Below are 20,405 nucleotides of genomic sequence, written 5' to 3'. Positions count from 1 at the left end.
TAATTTAAGAAGTCTAGTGTTTGTTAGACTCATCCAATCTCTTATCCAATCTAGCAATGCAGCAGTGTAGTAGTCCTTCCAATTTGGAAGTGCCAAACCGCCCTCATCTTTTTTTCCTTGTAGGTATTTTAGTCGAATTCGGGGCCGCTTGTTTTGCCAGATAAAATTGTTGGTTATTTTAGTCAAATTAGTAAAAAAATCCTGTTTTACTTGTATAGGGATAGTTTGAAATAAAAACAATAGTTTGGGCAAAGTGTTCATTTTGATGGCTGCGATTCTTCCCAGAAAAGATAGTTGTAAACTCCTCCATTTTGACAGGTCTTTTTTAATCTTGTCCAATAATGTATCATAATTGTTTGCTTTTAAGCTTGACACTCTATTTGTCAGATTGATACCAAGATATTTAATTTTTGTGACAATTTGCATGTCCATTTTGGCAGATAAGATATCTTTTTGTGTTTGTCGCATGTTTTTTGTTAAAATTTGGGTTTTGGTTTTGTTTATTTTGAGACCTGCCACTGTACCGTATTCTTCCAGAACTTCTAATAGTTTAGGACCTGAATTTAAAGGATCTTCTAAGATGAATACCAAGTCGTCTGCGAAAGCTTGGAGTTTATAAATTTCTTTCTTACAGTTTAGACCCCATATGTCTTCTTTGTCTCTAATTATTCTTGTTAGTACTTCAAGTGTTAATATAAATAGTAAAGGGGACAATGGACAACCTTGCCTTGTGCCTTTGTATAAAGAGATTTTAGTTGATGTATCCCCATTGAGAATTATATATGCCGATTGAATAGAGTAAATTGCTTTTATTGCGTTAATAAATTTGGAGCCAAATTCCATATATTCAAGCTGTTTTAACATAAATTTCCAAGACACATTGTCGAAGGCCTTCTGGGCGTCAAGAAATATTAACGCCACTTGTTTCTCATTATGGGCTTCGTAATATTCGAGCGTGTCAAGCACGATTCTAATATTATTCTTTAGCTGTCTCCCGGGGAGAAAACCGTTCTGATCTGGATGTATAAAATAATTTAAAAAACCTTTAATTCTGTTCGCTAAGATAGAGGTGAAAATTTTGTAATCGGCATTTAAAAGAGAAATCGGGCGGTAATTAGCTATATCAGTCTGATCTGTATCTTTTTTTGAAATTAACGCTAGGTTTGCTTCTGTCCATGAATTTGGAATTTTGCCACTATCTAGAGCATCATTTAACGTCTCTAAGAAGACTTTTTCCATTTCCTTGGGAAGATCTTTATAAAGTTCTGTGGGGAGTCCATCCGGACCTGGTGCTTTGTTGTTTTTTTGACTTTTTATTGCCTCTTTTAATTCTATTTCTGTGATCGGTTTATTGATTGTATTGACCATTTCTTGCGGTACTTTAGGGAGTTTAGCCTGCTCTAGGATTTCTTGAATTTTTGTATCATGCGTATTATTTAGTATAGTTTCAGAATATTCATAGAGTTTACTAAAAAAATCGCTAGCAATCGTTTTTTTCCTTTCCAGGTCATGGCATGGTTCCCCATTTTTGTCTTTTAGACAGTTTATAAGTTTCTTTTCATTTTGCTTCCTGAGTTTATTGGCTAGCCATTTGCTAGGTTTGTTGGCATTCACAAAGTTATATTGGTTAGTTCTTTTTATTTGTTGTGCCCAATTTTGTTGGTCAATTATGTTTAGTTGGTGTTTAATTTGTAGCATACTTTGTTTGATTTCTTTTTTAGTGGGGAAGTTCTGAAGTTCTTCTTCTAAGGCCCTGTACTCTTCTTCTAAATTAGCTAACTTCTGTTTTTTTTGATTAAATTTTCTAGTCATGATTGAAATAGCTATCCCTCTAATAACAGCTTTGGCAGTGTCCCAAACATTTTGAAGGCTAGTGTCGTCTTTTAGATTTTCTTGGAAGAAATAATTCATTTCAGTTTTAAGTTTTTGCTTAAAATCTTCCTGATTTAAAATAGATTTCTGAAGCGACCATCTATAACTCTGTTTATTTCCTTTCCAACAGACTTTAAGCGCACTATGGTCTGAAATGTAATTAGATTCTATATCTAACGAATGAATTTTGGTGTTAATTTTTGTTGTTGTCCAGATCATATCCAATCTTGACCACGATTGATGCCTATCAGAATAAAAGGTAAATTTTTTAAGTTTGGGGTTTCTCTCCCTCCAGCTGTCTTTCAATTTTAGTTCTTTGATTAGATCAAAAAAGGTTTTAGGTAATATTCTTTTCTTTTGTTTGGTCTTTTTATCATTCTTATAGTCCATATCATTATTGGTTATGCCATTAAAGTCGCCTAATAAGCAGATATTATCAGTGGAATGTTCTCGGATGGTGATTAATAGTTTTTTATAAAAATTTTCTTGACCTACATTCGGGGCATAAATATTTATTAAAGTTATTTTATCCTTTTCTATAGTAAGTTCTATAATTAAGATTCTACCTTCTCTATCTTTATATTTCAATTCAGCTTGAATATTAGGATTAATATAACATATTACACCTCTCTTTTTTTCCCCGGCAAGTGATGTAAACAGATTCCCAAGTTTATTTCTTTTGAGTAGATACTCAAATTTATTTTTGATGTGGACTTCTTGCATTGCAATAATGTCGAAGTTTAATTTAGCAATTTTATTTAAAGTTTGGCTTCTCTTTTTTGGCGCATTTAGACCATTTATATTAATTGAATATAGTTCAATTCCTTTGTTTAACTTTTCTTGTGCCAGATTTAAGTTATCTGTACTTGGGTCTTGTTGCCCTTGTACTTCTAGTTTCTTTTGGATATCCTGTATAACCATTATTGCCTAAAGTTAGTTTATCAGTAGCCTGCGTTCTTTCTAAACTTGTAGGGCTCTGTTCTATAAGTTGTACACTAGTGGAAGGGAGGGTCGCTGTTCCGGTATCGTCTTGTGTTTCAGAAGTTCGATCAGTAGGGAAATTTTTTTCGAAAAATTCTTCGGCTTTTTCGACAGAGTCTATTTTTAATTTCCTATCCTGCCAGGTCACAAGCATACCTTCTGGGACCAGCCATCTAAAATTTATATTGTGTCTGGTTAGTTTTGCTGACAGAAAGGTGTATGGCCTGCGAAGGTCTCTGACATGTTTTGGGACCTGTTTTAATACTACCAGTTGTCTTCCCTTGTGTTCTATAGGATCTTCCCGGGCTCTATGAAGGATTTCATCCCTGACTGATTTTTTGATAAATTTGATATGAACTTCTTTGGGGAGGTTATGACGTCTAGCGTAGTTAGTATTTATACGATAGGCTTCATCGATTTCGTTTAGCATTGTATCTTTTTCAATGCCCAGGGCCTTTGAAAGGATATCGGCCATAATATCAGGTAGGTCTTCGCTTTTTTCCTCCCTGAGATTTTGAAATCTGAGATATTGGTTAGCTTTTTCGCTCTCTAATTGAATTACAGTGTTCTCTAGATCTCTATTGGCGTGTATTAATTTATCTGTCAGGTCTTCCATTTGTTTATGTTCATGGTCTATTTTGTCTTCTAAGACCTGTATCCTCTGTTCTTGTTTAGTCATTTGTTGTTGAAAAGCCTCGTGTTTTTTGTCCATGTTCTGCATCCACTCTTTTAGTTCGGATGTATCGCTCCTCACCTCACCTAATTCTTTTTTAATATCCTGATGGTTTTTCAACATTAGCTCCTGCATTTGAAGCAGCGTAGCTTGGAGATCTTTATAAGAATTAGACCTCTCTCTAGGTATCATATCGTCAAGGGATCTCTGGGTAGAGGGACTTGGTATGGCTGATGTAGAATGGGTGATTGATTTTTTCCCTGATCCTAGCCTAGACAAATTAGAAAGGCTTGTCATTTTTATAGTCGACCACCAATTTGCCCACTGGTACAGTTGTTTGATGGTCTGATCCAGAGTTTGGTATCGATACAGTAAAACAGAGTATTTTCAATAATTTGTAGTTGGGATATCGATTCCTGTTGGACTCAATAGTAAACCTTAACAGATAAAAGTTTAGAGATATTTCTTCCCTCTAGAGAGTGAAATTACGTAGGGGAAGATAGAAGGAATATGTACAGACAGGATAAATACTAATTAATTATTAAGTAAATGTATATAGGTTAAGCAAAGTATATAACAGTTACAAAGAGGATACTACCTTATCTTGATTAAAATAAGCTTCTAATTAAAGTGTCGTTTACTATTGACCGGTAACAAATTAACAATGACTAAGTAATATATATAGATTGATTCAAAATATTGTTGCAGGTATATCTTATCTACTATTTCTATTTCTATTGTACTATTATTATTAATTACCCAGTACAAGTTTTATAGTTTATAGTTAGTACTTGCAAAATTAATAGTATATTCAAATATCCTACAGCTAAGTTATTTTTACAGAGAGACAGTAATTATCAATTGATATATACAGAAAATTAATAATAGCAGTTAATGTCTTGTTATATTAAATATATTATATTAAATTATAAAGTCAATACGATCATTCATATAAATTCATTAAATTAGAGTTGATTATAGTGTTAATTATTTGATATAGATGGTGACAATATATAGTAGAGGGATACAGACTTGGTAAATTACAAAAACTTTATGTTGATCATCCACTAATAATAAAGATTAGGAATTTGCGAGATAGTAGAGTATAGGAGTTACTTATTATGCAGTTAAACAATTAAATGAAATATCAAACCCTTTTAAATCTTCAACCTTTAATTCATGAAGTTCGGGTAGGTTTCAATGCTATCTCGTGCTGATGTTATTTTAGATTCGTTAGGTTCGTTATTTCGCTGGGTAAGTTAGTCAGAAGGGTCAGTAGGGCCGATCTCTCCGGTGGTCTCTAGAGTGCTCTCCTGCCGCTTTTAACCTCTTCTGCGACCTACCGCTCCTGATATCGAGTGAAAAAGATGCCTCCGATCGCTGTCCCTCATAGACCACCAAACTTGAAGCTTGAAAAAGCCGACGTTCTCTCCGCTCGCTCTACTGTGACGCAGCAACAAAAACAAAGATCGAAGAGCCAGAGAGGGAACAGGAACCAGGAAGTGGACGAATCACGCCGTCTCGTTGAGTCCTCTTTAGAAAATTCCAGATTTAACCATTTAAAAGTTCATTCGGAGAATTGCATTTCCTCGCGGGACGTCAGATCTTCTTGGTGTTTATTCTACGCTTTGAAGGATGTTATTAATGGCTTTCTTAGGTAAATAATATGACTTTCAAACAAACGCTCGCCGCCAGCCGGAAGGAGGAAGCTGTCAATTCCTCCCTCATCCTTCCCTTGTCACTGCTTGTCAGATTTTTAACTCAAGTGACGCCAGCCCGTATTTGAGGAAAAAAAAAGCTAAGTTCGTAAATCTCAGTCTCAATCCAGCTCCGGTATGTTAATAGTCAACTCCTCTGCCCCGATCGCCGTTGCTAGTATTAGTTTAGTCACCTCCAGCTGGGAACACTCTAGGCCGCCATGTCGCTCCTAGCTTGCAGGCACTCAGTCGTGGGGGGAAAGATCCGCTCCACCGATCGGGCTGCCGCCTCGAATCGTGCTAACGGTATCCCCTTAACGCCAGACCCTTTTTCGCAGAGTCTGGGATCCCCGTGAGATCAAAGAGAGCCTGAAAAACGGTGATGTTAGGAGGAGCTCGGCTCCACACCATCCGTTCTGTTCCTCAGTTGGCTCCGCCTCCCCCACATTCGAAAGTTGAGTTCCACATTTGCTTGTTGTGAGGCTCACTCTTAAGTAGCCAAAAGGCGTGGCAAAGTGTTCTATAGATCTATTCACACAGAGACCTCCTCTTGTTCAGCCACTTGTGCCTTCTGATACTTCTGTGGACTCCGGCATCAAGAAGAGGCTTTTCCTCTTCTCCTGAGTCACTCATATGCGCCTCTGGAGGTGCAACAGGCCCTAGTTGGCTTTCAGTCTCCAATTCAACATCATCTCCGACCTCCTCGTTATCAGACTCGGGTGCCAAGTACACTGGCCTAGTATATCAATCTATTCTGCCGGGCTCTATGGTATGAGTCTCCCGAAAATTCAAGGGTACAAATTTCAGACACACACACAAACTTGAAAGTTCAAAACAATGTTCTTTATCACAACAATTCAAAAGAAACAAAGCACCCTTTTTGTATTGCAAAGAGCACTCGTCCCAAAACAACCTGGTAGTCTGTACAATCCCCTTAATCAGTCCTTAAGTACTTAGCTAGCAGCTGTGAAGGAATGTCACAGCCCTCCTTCTTCCACAAAGTGAAACACGCACACTTTGCCCTGCTTTGGTTTCAAAGTCGTGAAAAATCAACAAACAAAGTCTGGAAACAGCAAGGCACGGTCCTGAAGAAACAATGATCAGATAATCTTCCACAACGGCCAAGCTAGCACGCTGCTATTTATATTAGCAGCTCTAATTACTGGAGCCCCACCCAAACACAGGTGGCCTCTCTTATCTCCTGTAATATTTCTTCAATTGGTCTCTTCGATGCATAATTCTGCGCATGCGTGGGTCTAACACTTCCTCATCCGAATCGACCAAAGATAATGGAGATTGGCTTCCTGGGCTGTGTGCCAAGCCCCCCTCTTCCAAGTCACCCCCAACTTCTTCGTCCGAGGAAACTGCACTACCTGACTCTGTCGGCAATAAAACAGGCCTATGACATGTTGATGTTTCCCCTGCATCCACCTCCACATTCCTTGGGGCAGGAGCTGGGCCAGAGCCAACCACAACACCAATCCACATCCATCTGTCGATCTTTGGAATCTGTGATCAGCTGCGCACGGCACGAACGGGCCACAACAACCTCATCAGTGCTAGTCCTGATGATGTGACTATTACCGATGATATTACCTACTTAGGATAATGAAACATCTGCAAGAAAGCAAGGAAGCTCAGAGAGGAGCCCTCATAATATGTAATAGTTTTTATAGTGTTATAGGGAAGACAATCCTTGGACAGATATCAAAACACTGCTGTTCTTTTATTAGTAACATTTGTCAAATCCTTTCATTGTGATGATTTTGCTTAATTTATACTTTTAGAAATAATATGAGAGGGGGGATGTTAATGGTTTTTTTCACCATTAGTTTTAAATCTGCCTGGGGGGTGGGGGGAGGAATGTGTTTGGAAAGGTCAAATTGAAATAAATATCATCTAGCAAATGTGTGACCTATGCTCCAAGTCCTCGGAGAGGGGTGACATAAAAATCCAATTAATAAAATAAGTAAGTAAGTAAGTAAGTACGTACGTACATACATAAGTAAGTAAGTAAGTAAGTAAGTAAGTAAGTAAGTAAGTAAGTAAGTAAGTAAGTAAGTAAACAAACAAACAAACAAACAAACAAACAAACAAACAAACAAACAAACAAACAAACAAACAAACAAATAAGAGAGCTCTTGCTCACAATCAATACTCCCAGCCTACTTCCAGCCAGGGTGGCACAAGTGGTTAAGATGCAGTAAAGCAGGTTACTTCTGCTGGCTGACTGCAGTTTGGCAGTTCGGTTCTGACCGGTTCAAGGTTGACTCCTCAGGCTTCCATCCTTCCGAGATGGGTAAAATGAGGACCCAGATTGTTGGGGAGCGATAGGCGGAATCTGTAAACTGCTTAGAGAGGGCTGCAAAGCACTGCAAAGCAATTTCCTGATTGTTTATTTGACCCCCATGGCAATTATTAAGTGTTGTGCTTCATGATTCTTGACTAATGTATCTTTTCTTTTATGTACACTGAGAGCATCTGCACCAAAGACAAATTCCTTGTGTGTCCAATCACATTTGGCCAATAAAGAATTTTATTCTATTCTGTTCTGTTCTATTCTTTGGAATAACAATCAACCCATGTTAAATAATTCACAAAAGCTTTCCAGCCCGAAATACGCAGTTAATAAGACCCTTATTTCTCCCAAGACAGTTCAATAACAAAAGGGGAAAAAAAGGAAATATCCTTGAGGCCTATTTAACCTTTCCTCAGCTTTTACTGGACGGTCAGTTGCCCTTCGTAGCACAAAATGAGAACCCTGCTCCTAAGAGGTTACATTCTTAGACAAAGGGGAAATGAGTTAATGTGTATTAATGTGATGCACATTCAGGCGAAAAGACCTGCTTTAAAGGGCTTCCAGATGTGGCATGCAAAACTCAGAAAAGCAAGAACCGGAGAAAGAACATAAGCCGGTCAATACAACTCACAAGGCAAGCTTGAAGTATGTGATGATCAGTTTTGTAAAAGCAAGTAAATCCAAATACTGAATTCTGAGTGCCTAGTCAAATGAGCAAAGCCTACTAAGAAATACACCCCTGTTCCTGTCAATTATAATCAGCTTTTGCCTCTTTTCTTGTTAATCTGAATTTTTTGAAGACCCAACACTCTAGCACCGCATACTAATTCCCCTTGGTTTTCATACACACTGTGGTCCCTTTCTATGAGTGCAGCTGTAGATATGATTACAATGAATTTCCTGTTTCCAAACCTGCTTACATGGTGGGTAATTTTCCTTCAGTAAAAAGGGGCCATAGAGACAGGGGAAGGATGGAGAAACTAGTACATGTGTATAGCTTGGCATGGGAAGAAGGAGCCCCAGTAAAAATTGTGGTTGGTGTTAAGAAAGCAAAAACCTTTCTTTGAGTATACGGGAATTAAAGCACACTCACCCGCCCGCTTTCCGAATTCTGCACAAAACAATGAGTTGCCTTCTTTCGAACAATTTCCTCCGTGAATACGCCAATAAGGCAGAAATAATGAAAGGGATTTTGCCATACTATTGCTAAAAATCATGCAACTTTGTAGAAACATAGAAACATAGAAGACTGACGGCAGAAAAAGACCTCATGGTCCATCTAGTCTGCCCTTATACTATTTCCTGTATTTTATCTTAGGATGGATATATGTTTATCCCAGGCATGTTTAAATTCAGTTACTGTGGATTTACCAACCACGTCTGCTGGAAGTTTGTTCCAAGGATCTACTACTCTTTCAGTGAAATAATATTTTCTCACGTTGCTTTTGATCTTTCCCCCAACTAACTTCAGATTGTGTCCCCTTGTTCTTGTGTTCACTTTCCTATTAAAAACACTTCCCTCCTGAACCTTATTAAACCCTTTAACATATTTAAATGTTTTGATCATGCCCCCCCCTTTTCCTTCTGTCCTCCAGACTATACAGATTGAGTTCATTAAGTCTTTCCTGATACGTTTTATGCTTAAGACCTTCCACCATTCTTGTAGCCCGTCTTTGGACCCGTTCAATTTTGTCAATATCTTTTTGTAGGTGAGGTCTCCAGAACTGAACACAGTATTCCAAATGTGGTCTCACCAGCGCTCTATATAAGGAGATCACAATCTCCCTCTTCCTAGCTATGCAGCCAAGCATCCTACTTGCTTTTCCTACTGCCCGACCACACTGCTCACCCATTTTGAGACTGTCAGAAATCACTACCCCTAAATCCTTCTCTTCTGAAGTTTTTGCTAACACAGAACTGCCAATGCAATACTCAGATTGAGGATTCCTTTCCCCCAAGTGCATTATTTTACATTTGGAAACATTACTGCAGTTTCCATTGCTTTGACCATTTATCTAGTAAAGCTAAATCATTTACCATATTACAGACCCCTCCAGGAATATCAACCCTATTGCCCACTTTAGAGTCATCGGCAAATAGGCAAACCTTCCCTACCAAACCTTCCCCTATGTCACTTTTATGTATGGTATGTTTGTGTGTATGCTTTTTAAATAATGGGGTTCTTAGGTTTTTAATGTTAAATTGTTATTTTAGACTCTTAATATTAGATTTGTTATTGTATATTTTTTTATCACTGCTGTGAGCCGTCCTGAGTCTGTGGAGAGGGGTGGCATACAAATCTAATAAATAATAATAATAATAATAATAATAATAATAATAATAAAATAACTGTTAAAATTCCCCGGAAAGCAATAAGGTCATCTTATTTCTTTGTTGTAAAATAAAAATAATGTTGAGTTACGACATTTCCCATCTGTTGTGCTGAGGGTAGCATTTGTTGTTTACAATTTTGAGCCAGCATTTAAACTGTTTAATCTGATCCTTGCTAAACTTGGATGTCCATAACGCCTACACTGTCTCTATTTTGGGGTGAGACAGGGATGGGCTGTTGCCCCCACAGGGGGTGGGGAGTAAGTTTATGCACTATTTATTGAATACTTAATAGTTTTTTAATTGTCCTTCCTTCTCTAGTACCTTAGTATGATCCTTAATTACTTTAAAAATAGGAAATAATTAAATAGTATGTTTTTACCCATAAACGCTTTAATCATTTTAATCATTATCTAGAACTGAACTTTTATAGCAATGAAAGAAAATTGAGCTACTTGCCTAATCTGTTATCATACTGAACCTTGTGGGTTCAGTACAAAACCTTCAAATGTGACTGCGCTCCTCAACAAATAATGCTCTCTATCCTTTGTCCTTTTTGTGGCTATTCAAATAATGTGACTTAATCAACTGAAAAAGAGTCCAAGCACCTATTTGAAAACTTATCTTGGTCGGTAAGCCACTCCCGCCCAATCACATGACCTTGAAGCCACTCCTGGTCACATGATTGTCAAGTCACTCCCACCCGGTCACACAGCTGGCAAGCCACTCCTACCCGATCACATGACTATCAAGCCACACCCACAAAATAAGCCACGCCCACATCGTGGCAGTAAAACGTTTGGCAGCACATCACAGGGGTGAGGAAATGTGAAACTGTAGTTAAAATTATTAGCACTTCCATGAGTTCTCTGTTTGTTCTCCACACGTAATAATAATAACAGAGTTGGAAGGGACCACGGAGGTCACCTAGTCCAACCCCCTGCTTACACTACTTCAGACAGATGGTTATTAACTTGTATGTTAATACACTGCTCAAAAAAATAAAGGGAACACTTAAACAACACAATGTAACTCCAAGTAAATCAAACTTCTGTGAAATCAAACTGTCCACTTAGGAAGCAACACTGATTGACAATCAATTTCACATGCTGTTGTGCACATTCAACTTTGTACAGAACAAAGAATTCAATGAGAATATTTCATTCATTCAGATCTAGGATGTGTTCTTTGAGTGTTCCCTTTATTTTTTTTGAGCAGTATATTTATTTTGGGGGCTCTGTATTTTGTGTTTGCTTCTTTCTTATTTAAAAAAAAATAATCTTTATTAAATATATACGTAAAAAAACACAAACAAATACACTGCAAGACCAACTCACACAGAAAAATTGAGTATATACAAATATATATCAAAGTATTTGAATACAAAACATTTAACATGCATGTCAATCATCCTGTTGACTATTGTCTCTCGATCAGTTTCCGGTCACAATTCAAAGTGTTGGTAATGACCTATAAAGCCCTACATGGCATCGGACCATAATACCCCCAGAACTGTCTTCTGCCGCACAAAGCCCAGCAACCAATTAGGTCCCACAGAGTTGGCCTTCTCCAGGTCCCGTCAACTAAACAATGTTGGTTGGTGGGCTCCAGGGGGAGAGCCTTCTCTGTGGCAGCCCCGGCCCTTTGGAATCAACTCCCTCCAAAGATTAGAACTGCACCCACCCGCCTTGCCTTTTGTAAATTACTAAAGACCCACCTATGTTGCCAGGCATGGGGGAATTAAGATACCCCAAGGCATATATAGTTTATGCATGGAATGATTGTGTTGCATGGTTTTAATGTTGGCGTTTAAAATGTTTTTTAATATTAGATTTATTATACTGTGTTATTTTGTTGTGAGCCGCTCCGAGTCCACAGAGAGGGGCAGCATACAAATCTAATAAATTATTATTATTATTATTATTATTATTATTATTATTATTATTATTATTATTATTTCCTACAGCCTATTTGTAGCATCCTATGAATATCCTAAGTATACACACACACACACACACACACACATTCTTTTTATAGTTTGCTTCTTTCTCTCAATCCTTCTATCCAAGACCCCTTCTTAAGTATTTACAGTTCAAGTTTCAAGTTTTAAGTTTCAAGTTTTATTGGATTTATATGCCACCCCTCTCCGAAAACTCGGGGCGGCTAACAGCAATCAGAGACAATATACAATAATAATCCAATACTAAAAGCAAATTAAAACCCCTTAATATAAAAAAACCATACACACATACAAACATACCAAGCATACCATTGTAACGGCCTAGGGGGAGAAGAAATCTTAATTCCCCCATGCCTGGCAGCAGAGGTGGGTTTTAAGTAGCTTACGAAAGGCAACGAGGGTGGGGGCAATTCTAATCTCTGGGGGGAGTTGCTTCCAGAGGGCCGGGGCCGCCACAGAGAAGGCTCTTCCCCTGGGTCTCACCAAGCGACATTGTTTAGTTGACAGGACCTACAGAATCTACAAACTCTTAAAATCTCCTCTGAGTTACCTCCAGCTTCTGTTGACTTTTTGGACATGTTCATATAATTCCCCAGATCTGACTCTACTACACTATACAGTGGTACCTCTACTTAAGAACTTAATCCATTCCGTGACCAGGTTCTTAAGTAGAAAAGTTCTTAAATAGAAGCAATTTTTCCCATAGGAATCAATGTAAAAGCAAATAATGTGTGAAAAACCATTAGGAAAGAAATAAAAGCTTGGAATTTGTGTGGGAGGAGGAGAAGGAAGAAGAAGAGGAGGAGGACAGTCATTGCCAAAGAAAGAAGGTGAGGGGAATCAAAAAAATCCAAAACTTTAAGACTTAAAAAAAAAAAGAGGGACTCTGAGGCAGCAAGGAGGAGCACGCGCCTCCAATATACCCGGTGTGAGGCTGCCTCCCATACACTGTGCCAGAGAGAGAAACCCAGGCGGGCGAGAGGGAGGAACCTCCCGTTCCTTTGACCGAAAGGCGGTTGCTGCTGCTGCTGCTGCCTGCTTTCTCTTCCTTCCCATGCTGAAGGGCTCACCTCTCCACTCGCTCGCTCGCTTTGTAGCCGTCGCCTTTCCTTCACTGTGGTGACTCCTCGGTTTGGCTGAAGCCAAGTTGATCTGGCCGGGGCGAAGTGCCCCCTTTTGCCTTTCCTCGCACCGGGTGTACGGGAGGCAGCGCAAGGGAGTCACCACAGTGAAGTGGTTTATTTTCTCTCCAAGTGCCCAAAGAAAGGAAAACACTCCATTTAGTCTGGGCTGCCAAAGCCTCCTTAAGCGCCACCAAAAGGCTCCTCTGGCAGCCCAGAAAAGCCCAAGATGGCCAGGATTAAAGGGGGAATGGCAGGAAACTGGCTGGGCCTTCATGCAGCTCTCAAATTTCCTGGGAAATTTTTCGGGCTCGGGTTCTTAAGTAGAAAATGGTTCTTAAGAAGAGGCACGAAAATCTTAAACATCCAGTTCTTATCTAGAAAAGTTCTTAAGTAGAGGCGTTCTTAAGTAGAGGTACCACTATATATGTCTATTTACCAATTCTGATGCTTTTTGAGGAATACCTGAAATATTTCTGAGGAGATGCAACGTTCTCCCCAAAATGGCTTAAAAATAATCCTTGCAAAACACATGTAACATATAACTGAAACAAAACCATAAACACTCGCTTTCCAGTATAATCTTATATATTTCAATAAATTTCAGTAAGACTGAATAAAGCAAAGGATTTGTGGCAAATCTGATAAAGAGTGACTTGTGTAATTGATTTGCCTTATTTTATGGGCTGCCAAAGTTCAGCTTGAGGGTAAACTTAATAGTGTGTCATCCAGCCAGTACTTCATTAAAAAAAAAAATCAGGTTGATACAAATGTTGTAAGGAAGTATAAATCATGTCCCAAGAATACATTATAATGCATTTTTGTGAGTGGGTAACAAACTATGTACTTTGTGGTTTCATTTTATTTGGTTTTTTTCTTTCTTTCTTTTTCTCCTACAAAAATATAACACAGCTGCTTCGTAGGCCATTAAGAACAATTTTTAAGGCCAGGCGGAGGGCGAACGGCCAGGCGGTTTGGACAATTTCACCACCACCGTGTGCAGAGTTTTTGAACATCTGGGCAAAGACAAACAGTTTAAAACAAACTTAGGACTGAAATGGTGCCCGTGAAATCCGCAAGCTGTATGGATGTTTTGCAAAGACGCAGGGTGGTCCAATCCTAAAGATGGATCCTAAAGATCCATACACGATTTTCTTGGAAAGTAGAGGTCAGTAATGGCGAACCTTTTTCCCCTCATGTGCCGAAAGAGCATGTTCGTGTGCTATTGTGCCTGCATGAGTGCCCACACCAATAATTCATTGCCTGGGGAGGGTGAAAAACAGCTCCACCTGGTCCCCAGAGGCCCTCTGGAGGCCAGAAATGTCTTATTCCACAACTTCTGGTGGGTCCAGTAGGATTGTGTTTTGCCCTCCCCAGGCTACAAAGGCTTCGCTGGTATATACATGTGAATATATGGTATATACATGTGAATTTGTTTCATGATGGTGGAGAAAAAATAAAAAACCTTTGAATGAAAAAATCTCATAAAACTTTCTTCGCTTGAACTCACCTTGGTAATTCTAGCCACATCACCCAGGAAGTGGACCACTCCCTTTGACTGGAGGGTCTCAAGTTGGCATCGGGCAATAAGTCCCCATTTTCTCCTTCTGCGTTCTCACACACTTTCAATTCTAGTGCTTTGAACACAACGGATGAGGAGACATTTTTCAAATGGGCTACTGCCTCTCCGCGGCTGACACCCGTCAGATCAATTCCATTCACGCTGAGCAGGATATCTCCTAGCAGACACGAAAGAAACAGAATAGTGTAAATGTTTTTCATTCAATGATACACTCACCACTCTGAGACAGGCCAACTCGGGCTATAAAGCCCTTCATGGCACCGGACCAGATTACCTCAGGGACCGCCTTCTGCTGCACGAATCCCAGCGACCAGTTAGGTCCCACAGAGTGGGTCTTCTCCGGGTCCCGTCAACCAAGCAATGTCGCTTGGTGGGACCCAGAGGAAGAGCCTTCTCTGTGGCGGCCCCGGCCCTCTGGAACCAACTCCCCCCAGAGATTAGAATTGCCCCAACCCTCCTTGCCTTTCGAAAGCTGCTTAAAACCCACCTATGCCGCCAGAGATGGGGGAACTGAGATTCCCTTTCCCCCTAGGCCTTTACAATTTTATGCATGGTATGTCTGTATGTATGATTGGTTTTTATATAATGGGTTTTTAACTGTTTTTAGTATTGGATTTTGTTATATACTGTTTTATTGCTGTTGTTAGCCGCCCCGAGTCTGCGGAGAGGGGTGGCATACAAACCCAATAAATAAGTAAGTAAGTAAGTAAGTAAGTAAGTAAGTAAGTAAGTAAGTAAGTAAGTAAGTAAGTAAGTAAGTAAGTAAGTAAACAAACAAACAAACAAACAAACAAACAAACAAATAAATATTTATGAATTGGATATGACCATTGGTTTTACATACATTTTGGATGGAGAGTATTCTGTCTGGATGGGTCAATGATCAGAATAAAAACCACATACACGCACTCAGAGGATCCAATATAAAACTACATTGCTATTAAAATGTCCAGGTGAAAACAGGTTAATATTTTAGTCCATACTGGCAGTGTTCCTGGCTTAATAATCTTTGAGATAAGAATGAAATCCTGGGCTAGGATTTATTTGGGGAGATTCTTTGACAGTGATTCTCTCAATTAACAGAACTTAGAGTTTCTCCAGAGTCTGTTCCAGAATATGCAAAAGTACATTTGTTAGAGCGATCCGAAAGCATAAAGTGCTCCTGGCTCTGGAGCTCACAATCCATGGCCATGATTTTTCAAACTTGGCTCGCCACGCCTCCTTCTTCCAAGCCTGTCACTTATACAGGGACCAGGCGTGGCCAAGTGTTCCATAGAACTACTAATGCCAAGACCCTTTCTTTCTCAGATATTCTTGCCTGGATATAGTTCTCTTGACCCTTGCATCTAACAAGGGCTCTCTAATTCCCCATCGTCTTTTGACTCACTCCATACCATAACTGGGGAGATGCTACAGTCTCTAATGGATCCTCAGTCTCCAACTCCTCCCCACTCTCACTCTCAGAGTTAAGTGACAAGAATACTGGCAAAGAATACTAATGCACATCTGTTTCCTGGTCCTTGAAATCCGTGACCAGCTAAGCTGGATGCGGACCAGTCACAACAGAGAGCCTGGTCCTGCTATTAATATTAATTCTATATTTTTATGTGGGTTTTGTATGTTTTGAGATTGAGCAGGAGGAAAAGTGAGTTATTTGCAAAAGTGAGATGAAAAAAACTGTTTTGCTTTTCAAAGATAAGGAAGTCGAAGAATAATGGCGGATCAAGCATGCTAAAATAGTGAAGGAAAACATTTGGAAACTAAGAGGAAAGCTTAAGGTATTTTTAGTTACACTATCAGAGCTATTGCAAATGTACATAGTATCTACATTTAATTTCTAAATCAGAAAGTTCCAGAAACTTAGCTTTGGACATCTTTTTAACTCCAGGCCTTAGTCAACCTTTTATAAAATAAAAATCAATTGTTTTGAGCAAAATAGATGTTATATGCTGTCTGGAATTAATGACAATACATTTGTGACCCTATGTATATTGCAACAGAATATGCATGTGTGTCCACGGAGGCATTTGTATAAAAAAATGGGAAATTAAGTATTTGTGAATGTTTTTCATTTGGCTGTTGTGATATTTTAAAAAATATTACTATAAGGACTAATTCTAGATTGGTATGTTCTTGGAAACTGCTAACCTACCAATACCAACTAACCTCCAAAAATTTAAATATATAAGGCTAAATCTACTAAATCTGCACTTCTATTCTACTAGTTTTTCTCATCATTCCTATTACCCATTTCCTCCCATATTGACTGTATGACTGTAACTTGTTGCTTATATCCTAATATTTTTATTAATATTGCTTCTTCATTGCTTATTTGACCCCTATGACAATCATTAAGTGTTGTACCACATGATTCTTGACAAATGTATATTTTATTTTATGTATGCTGAGAGCATATGCACCAAGACAAATTCCTTGTGGGTCCAATCACACTTGGCCAATAAAATTCTATTCTATTCTATTCTATTCTATTCTATTCTATTCTAATCTGTCTAGTATATTCATTAAACTCCATACGCTCTCATTTGGATGGTTGGCATCCGATATTCATTAAACAAATAATTGACATTCATTCACTCACTGTTTTTTTGATCATATCCTTATATAGGGTTAGTTAGGGTCCTTATAATACTGCTCAAAAAAATAAAGGGAACACTTAAGCAACACAATATAACTCCAAGTAAATCAAACTTCTGTGAAATCAAACTGTCCACTTAGGAAGCAACACTGATTGACAATAAATTTCAACCATTGCCAGCACATTCAACTTTGTGGAGAACAAAGTATTCAATGAGAATATTTCATTCATTCAAATCTAGGATGTTTTTCTTTGAGTGTTCCCTTTATTTTTTTGAGCAGCGTATATAAGGAGTCTAATGCTGACTAGACAATACTGTTCCCAGTAAGGATGCTAGATTGTAAGTATGAACTAATTGGTATATAATCATGCATCTTGCATATATTTAAAATGAAAGAGAAACCAACATCATTTAGTGGGTATTCAAATGTTTGAATTTAATCTTTATCAATTATGGTTTAAGATTGTAGTATGCACAATCTTGAATTGAAAGATTGATACACCTATAGGTGAGAGAAAGGGCCTACATTTTGCTATTATTTAAAAAAAACATCTGGTCTTCTTATCAGTTTTTAGCTTAATTTTTTACACCGGTGTCTCCGCATGTCATCCAGTTCCAGCATTACCTATTCCCAAGTGGAAATCAGCAACTAAAATGGCTGGAGATAAATGGGGAACAGAGAAGAAATGACTTTATAATTTGTTCCAGATGCCACAAGTATCAGTAAAAGTCTGACACTTTTTTTTCAGGGTTCTCCCCATATTTAAACTTTTTTTTCGGTGCTCTCCAATGTTAGTTTTGCACATCATTTTTGTGATAGTGTGCTATGAATTAGCCACAGTTAGAAAGTGGGGAGAGCAACTTTAACATGCAAGATATGTCATTCAAAATTAAATTCCATTACGTTCAATGGAACTGCCTTTTGGTTCAGAAGTAATAAAAGTGCATCACTTGGTAATTTTTAAAATAGCTGTTATCTTAGGTAAGATCATGCTGAGAGTAGTGTTGGGCGAACTGAACTTGCATGCCGAACCCGCACCCGAACTTTTAAAAAAAGTTCGGGTAAAGTTCAGATTTAGCGTTCGGCCGAACACCGCGAAACGCCGCCGCTCAGGAGGAGAGTGGGGAATCCCCCCGTGGGATTTCCCACCTCCTTTTGCTTGTGGCGGGGCTTTGACGTCATGGAGACTACTTCCTGGCCAGCCGAAACGGGGAGGAAGGATGGGATTCCCCATTCTCCCCCCGGGCAGCGGTGGTTCGCAGCGTTTGGCTGAACCCGAATCTGAACCCAAACTTTAACCAAACTTAAGCTTAACTTTACCCAAACTTAAAAAAAAAGTTTTAAAAAGCGCTGCTGCTGTTCGGGTTTGGGTAAATCACCTGAACTTCACGGCAAAGTTCGGGTGAGTCCGCTGAACCCGAACTTCGTGAAGTTCACCCAACACTAGCTGAGAGATCATGCTGAATACCCAATTAGTTTTATAGCAGAATGGGGAGGTGAAAGGGGTCCACGAATCTAAACCAAAACTCCAATCATTATACATTCAATGACTTCCCTTTTTTCATAGGAAAAATTTGGAGCTTTAGGAAAATTAAAATCATCACTGAAAACAATGCCATGAAGTTCTCTCAGAAGTGGATGTGAGTGAAGGCAGTCTTGTTTCTAATAAACAGAGGGGCAGACAAGGAATAATGGATGGAAGCTGACCAAAGAGATATTTAACCTGGAAATAAGGAGGAACTTTCTGACCGTGAGAGCGATCAACCAGTGGAACAGCTTGGCTGTGGAGGTTGTGAGCCCTCCAACACTTTCAAAGGGTGATTGGACTGCCATTTGTCTGGGGTAGGATAGGGTCTCCTGCTTGAGTAGGGGATTGGACTAGATGACCTACAAGGTCCCTTGCAACTCTAATAAATAAAAAAAGAACCAGGAAGCATCTCTATTCTCCTTGGAGCCACATCTGGCTGTTACAATTTTTATATAAATTTGATAAAATATAAATATAAAATATAAATTTGATAAAACTGAACGTGTCCAAAGACGGGCTACAAAAATGGTGGAAGGTCTTAAGCATAAAACTTATCAGAAAAGACTTCATGAACTCAATCTGTGTAGTCTGGAGGACAGAAGGGAAAGGGGGGACATGATCGAAACATTTAAATATGTTAAAGGGTCAAATAAGGTTCAGGAGGGAAGTGTTTCTAATAGGAAAGTGAACACAAGAACAAGGGGGCACAATCTGCGGTGATTTGGGGGAAAGATCAGAAGCAACGTGAGAAAATATTATTTGACTGAAAGAGTAGTAGATGCTTGGAACAAACTTCCAGCAGACATGGTTGGTAAATCCACAGTAACTGAATTTTTAAAAGCCTGGGATAAACACAGATCCATCCTAAGATTAAAAAAAAGAAAATAGTATAAGGGCAGACTAGATCAGGGGTGGGCAATTAATTTTGCCATGGGGCCGCATGAGAAATTGGGATGGTTTTAGAGGGCCGGACTAATATAATTAACTCAGTTCTACCCAATACTGTAAAGATCCAGACCCTGGCCTGATCTAAACACCCAGACCCACTATACAGACCCCTAATTGTTTGCTTTACGGCAACACGGTGCACCACAGTCATTGCGCTGGAGTGTTTGTGTGGTTTCTGTGCTCGGCTGCTCTCAGGAATCGGAGGAGTCCCAGCAGATGCGGTGAGCTCTTTCATCCTTGCACTGGAGCGGACCCCGACCTCCGTGGACCGGTCACAGATAACGGGCGGGCCAGTCACATATAGCGGGCAGGTCGCATGCGGCCCGCGGGCTGCCCCTTGCCCAGGTCTGGACTAGATGGACCAGGGGTGAAATCAAGGAGGTTCTTACAGGTTCTGGAGAACCAGTAGCGGAAAGTTTGAGTGGTTTGGAGAACTAGCAAATACCACCTCTGGCTGCCCCCAGAATGGGGTGAGAATGGAGATTTTGCCGTATCCTTCCCCAGCCACGCCCACCAAGCCACACCCCAGACCCAGTAGTAAAAAAAATAGGATTTCACCACTGAATAAGACCTTTCCTTGGGCCAGTAAGTGTAGGAGGTGGGTAAAGCTGCAGTCTTTCAAGCAATCAACATGTTTCCTTATTAGAATAGAATAGAATAGAATAGAATAGAATGGAATGGAATGGAATAAAATAGAATAGAATAGAATAGAATAGAATAGAATTCTTTATTGGAAAAGTGTGATTGGACACACAAGGAATTTGTCTTTGGTGCAGCTGCTCTCAGTGTACATAAAAGAAAATATACGTTCATTG

The 20,405-nt window shown here is 39.2% G+C and overlaps 1 protein-coding gene across 5 annotated transcripts in view; it reads right to left on the bottom strand.

Moving 5' to 3' along the window:
- LNX1 (ligand of numb-protein X 1) overlaps positions 1-20,405 on the bottom strand; it is a 315,851-nt gene that overhangs the window by 10,970 nt on the left and 284,476 nt on the right. For all 5 annotated transcript variants that reach the window (XM_070757148.1, XM_070757145.1, XM_070757147.1 and 2 more), the window contains exon 9: positions 14,445-14,673. In XM_070757148.1, the coding sequence (XP_070613249.1) occupies positions 14,445-14,673 (229 nt within the window). The remainder of the gene's footprint in view (positions 1-14,444; positions 14,674-20,405) is intronic.

This window comes from Erythrolamprus reginae, chromosome 7 (assembly GCF_031021105.1).
Source record: "Erythrolamprus reginae isolate rEryReg1 chromosome 7, rEryReg1.hap1, whole genome shotgun sequence".
NCBI classification, from domain to species: Eukaryota; Metazoa; Chordata; class Lepidosauria; order Squamata; family Dipsadidae; genus Erythrolamprus; species Erythrolamprus reginae.
Note: the sequence above shows the minus strand (reverse complement) of the source record. Positions and strands in the feature narration are given on the sequence as shown.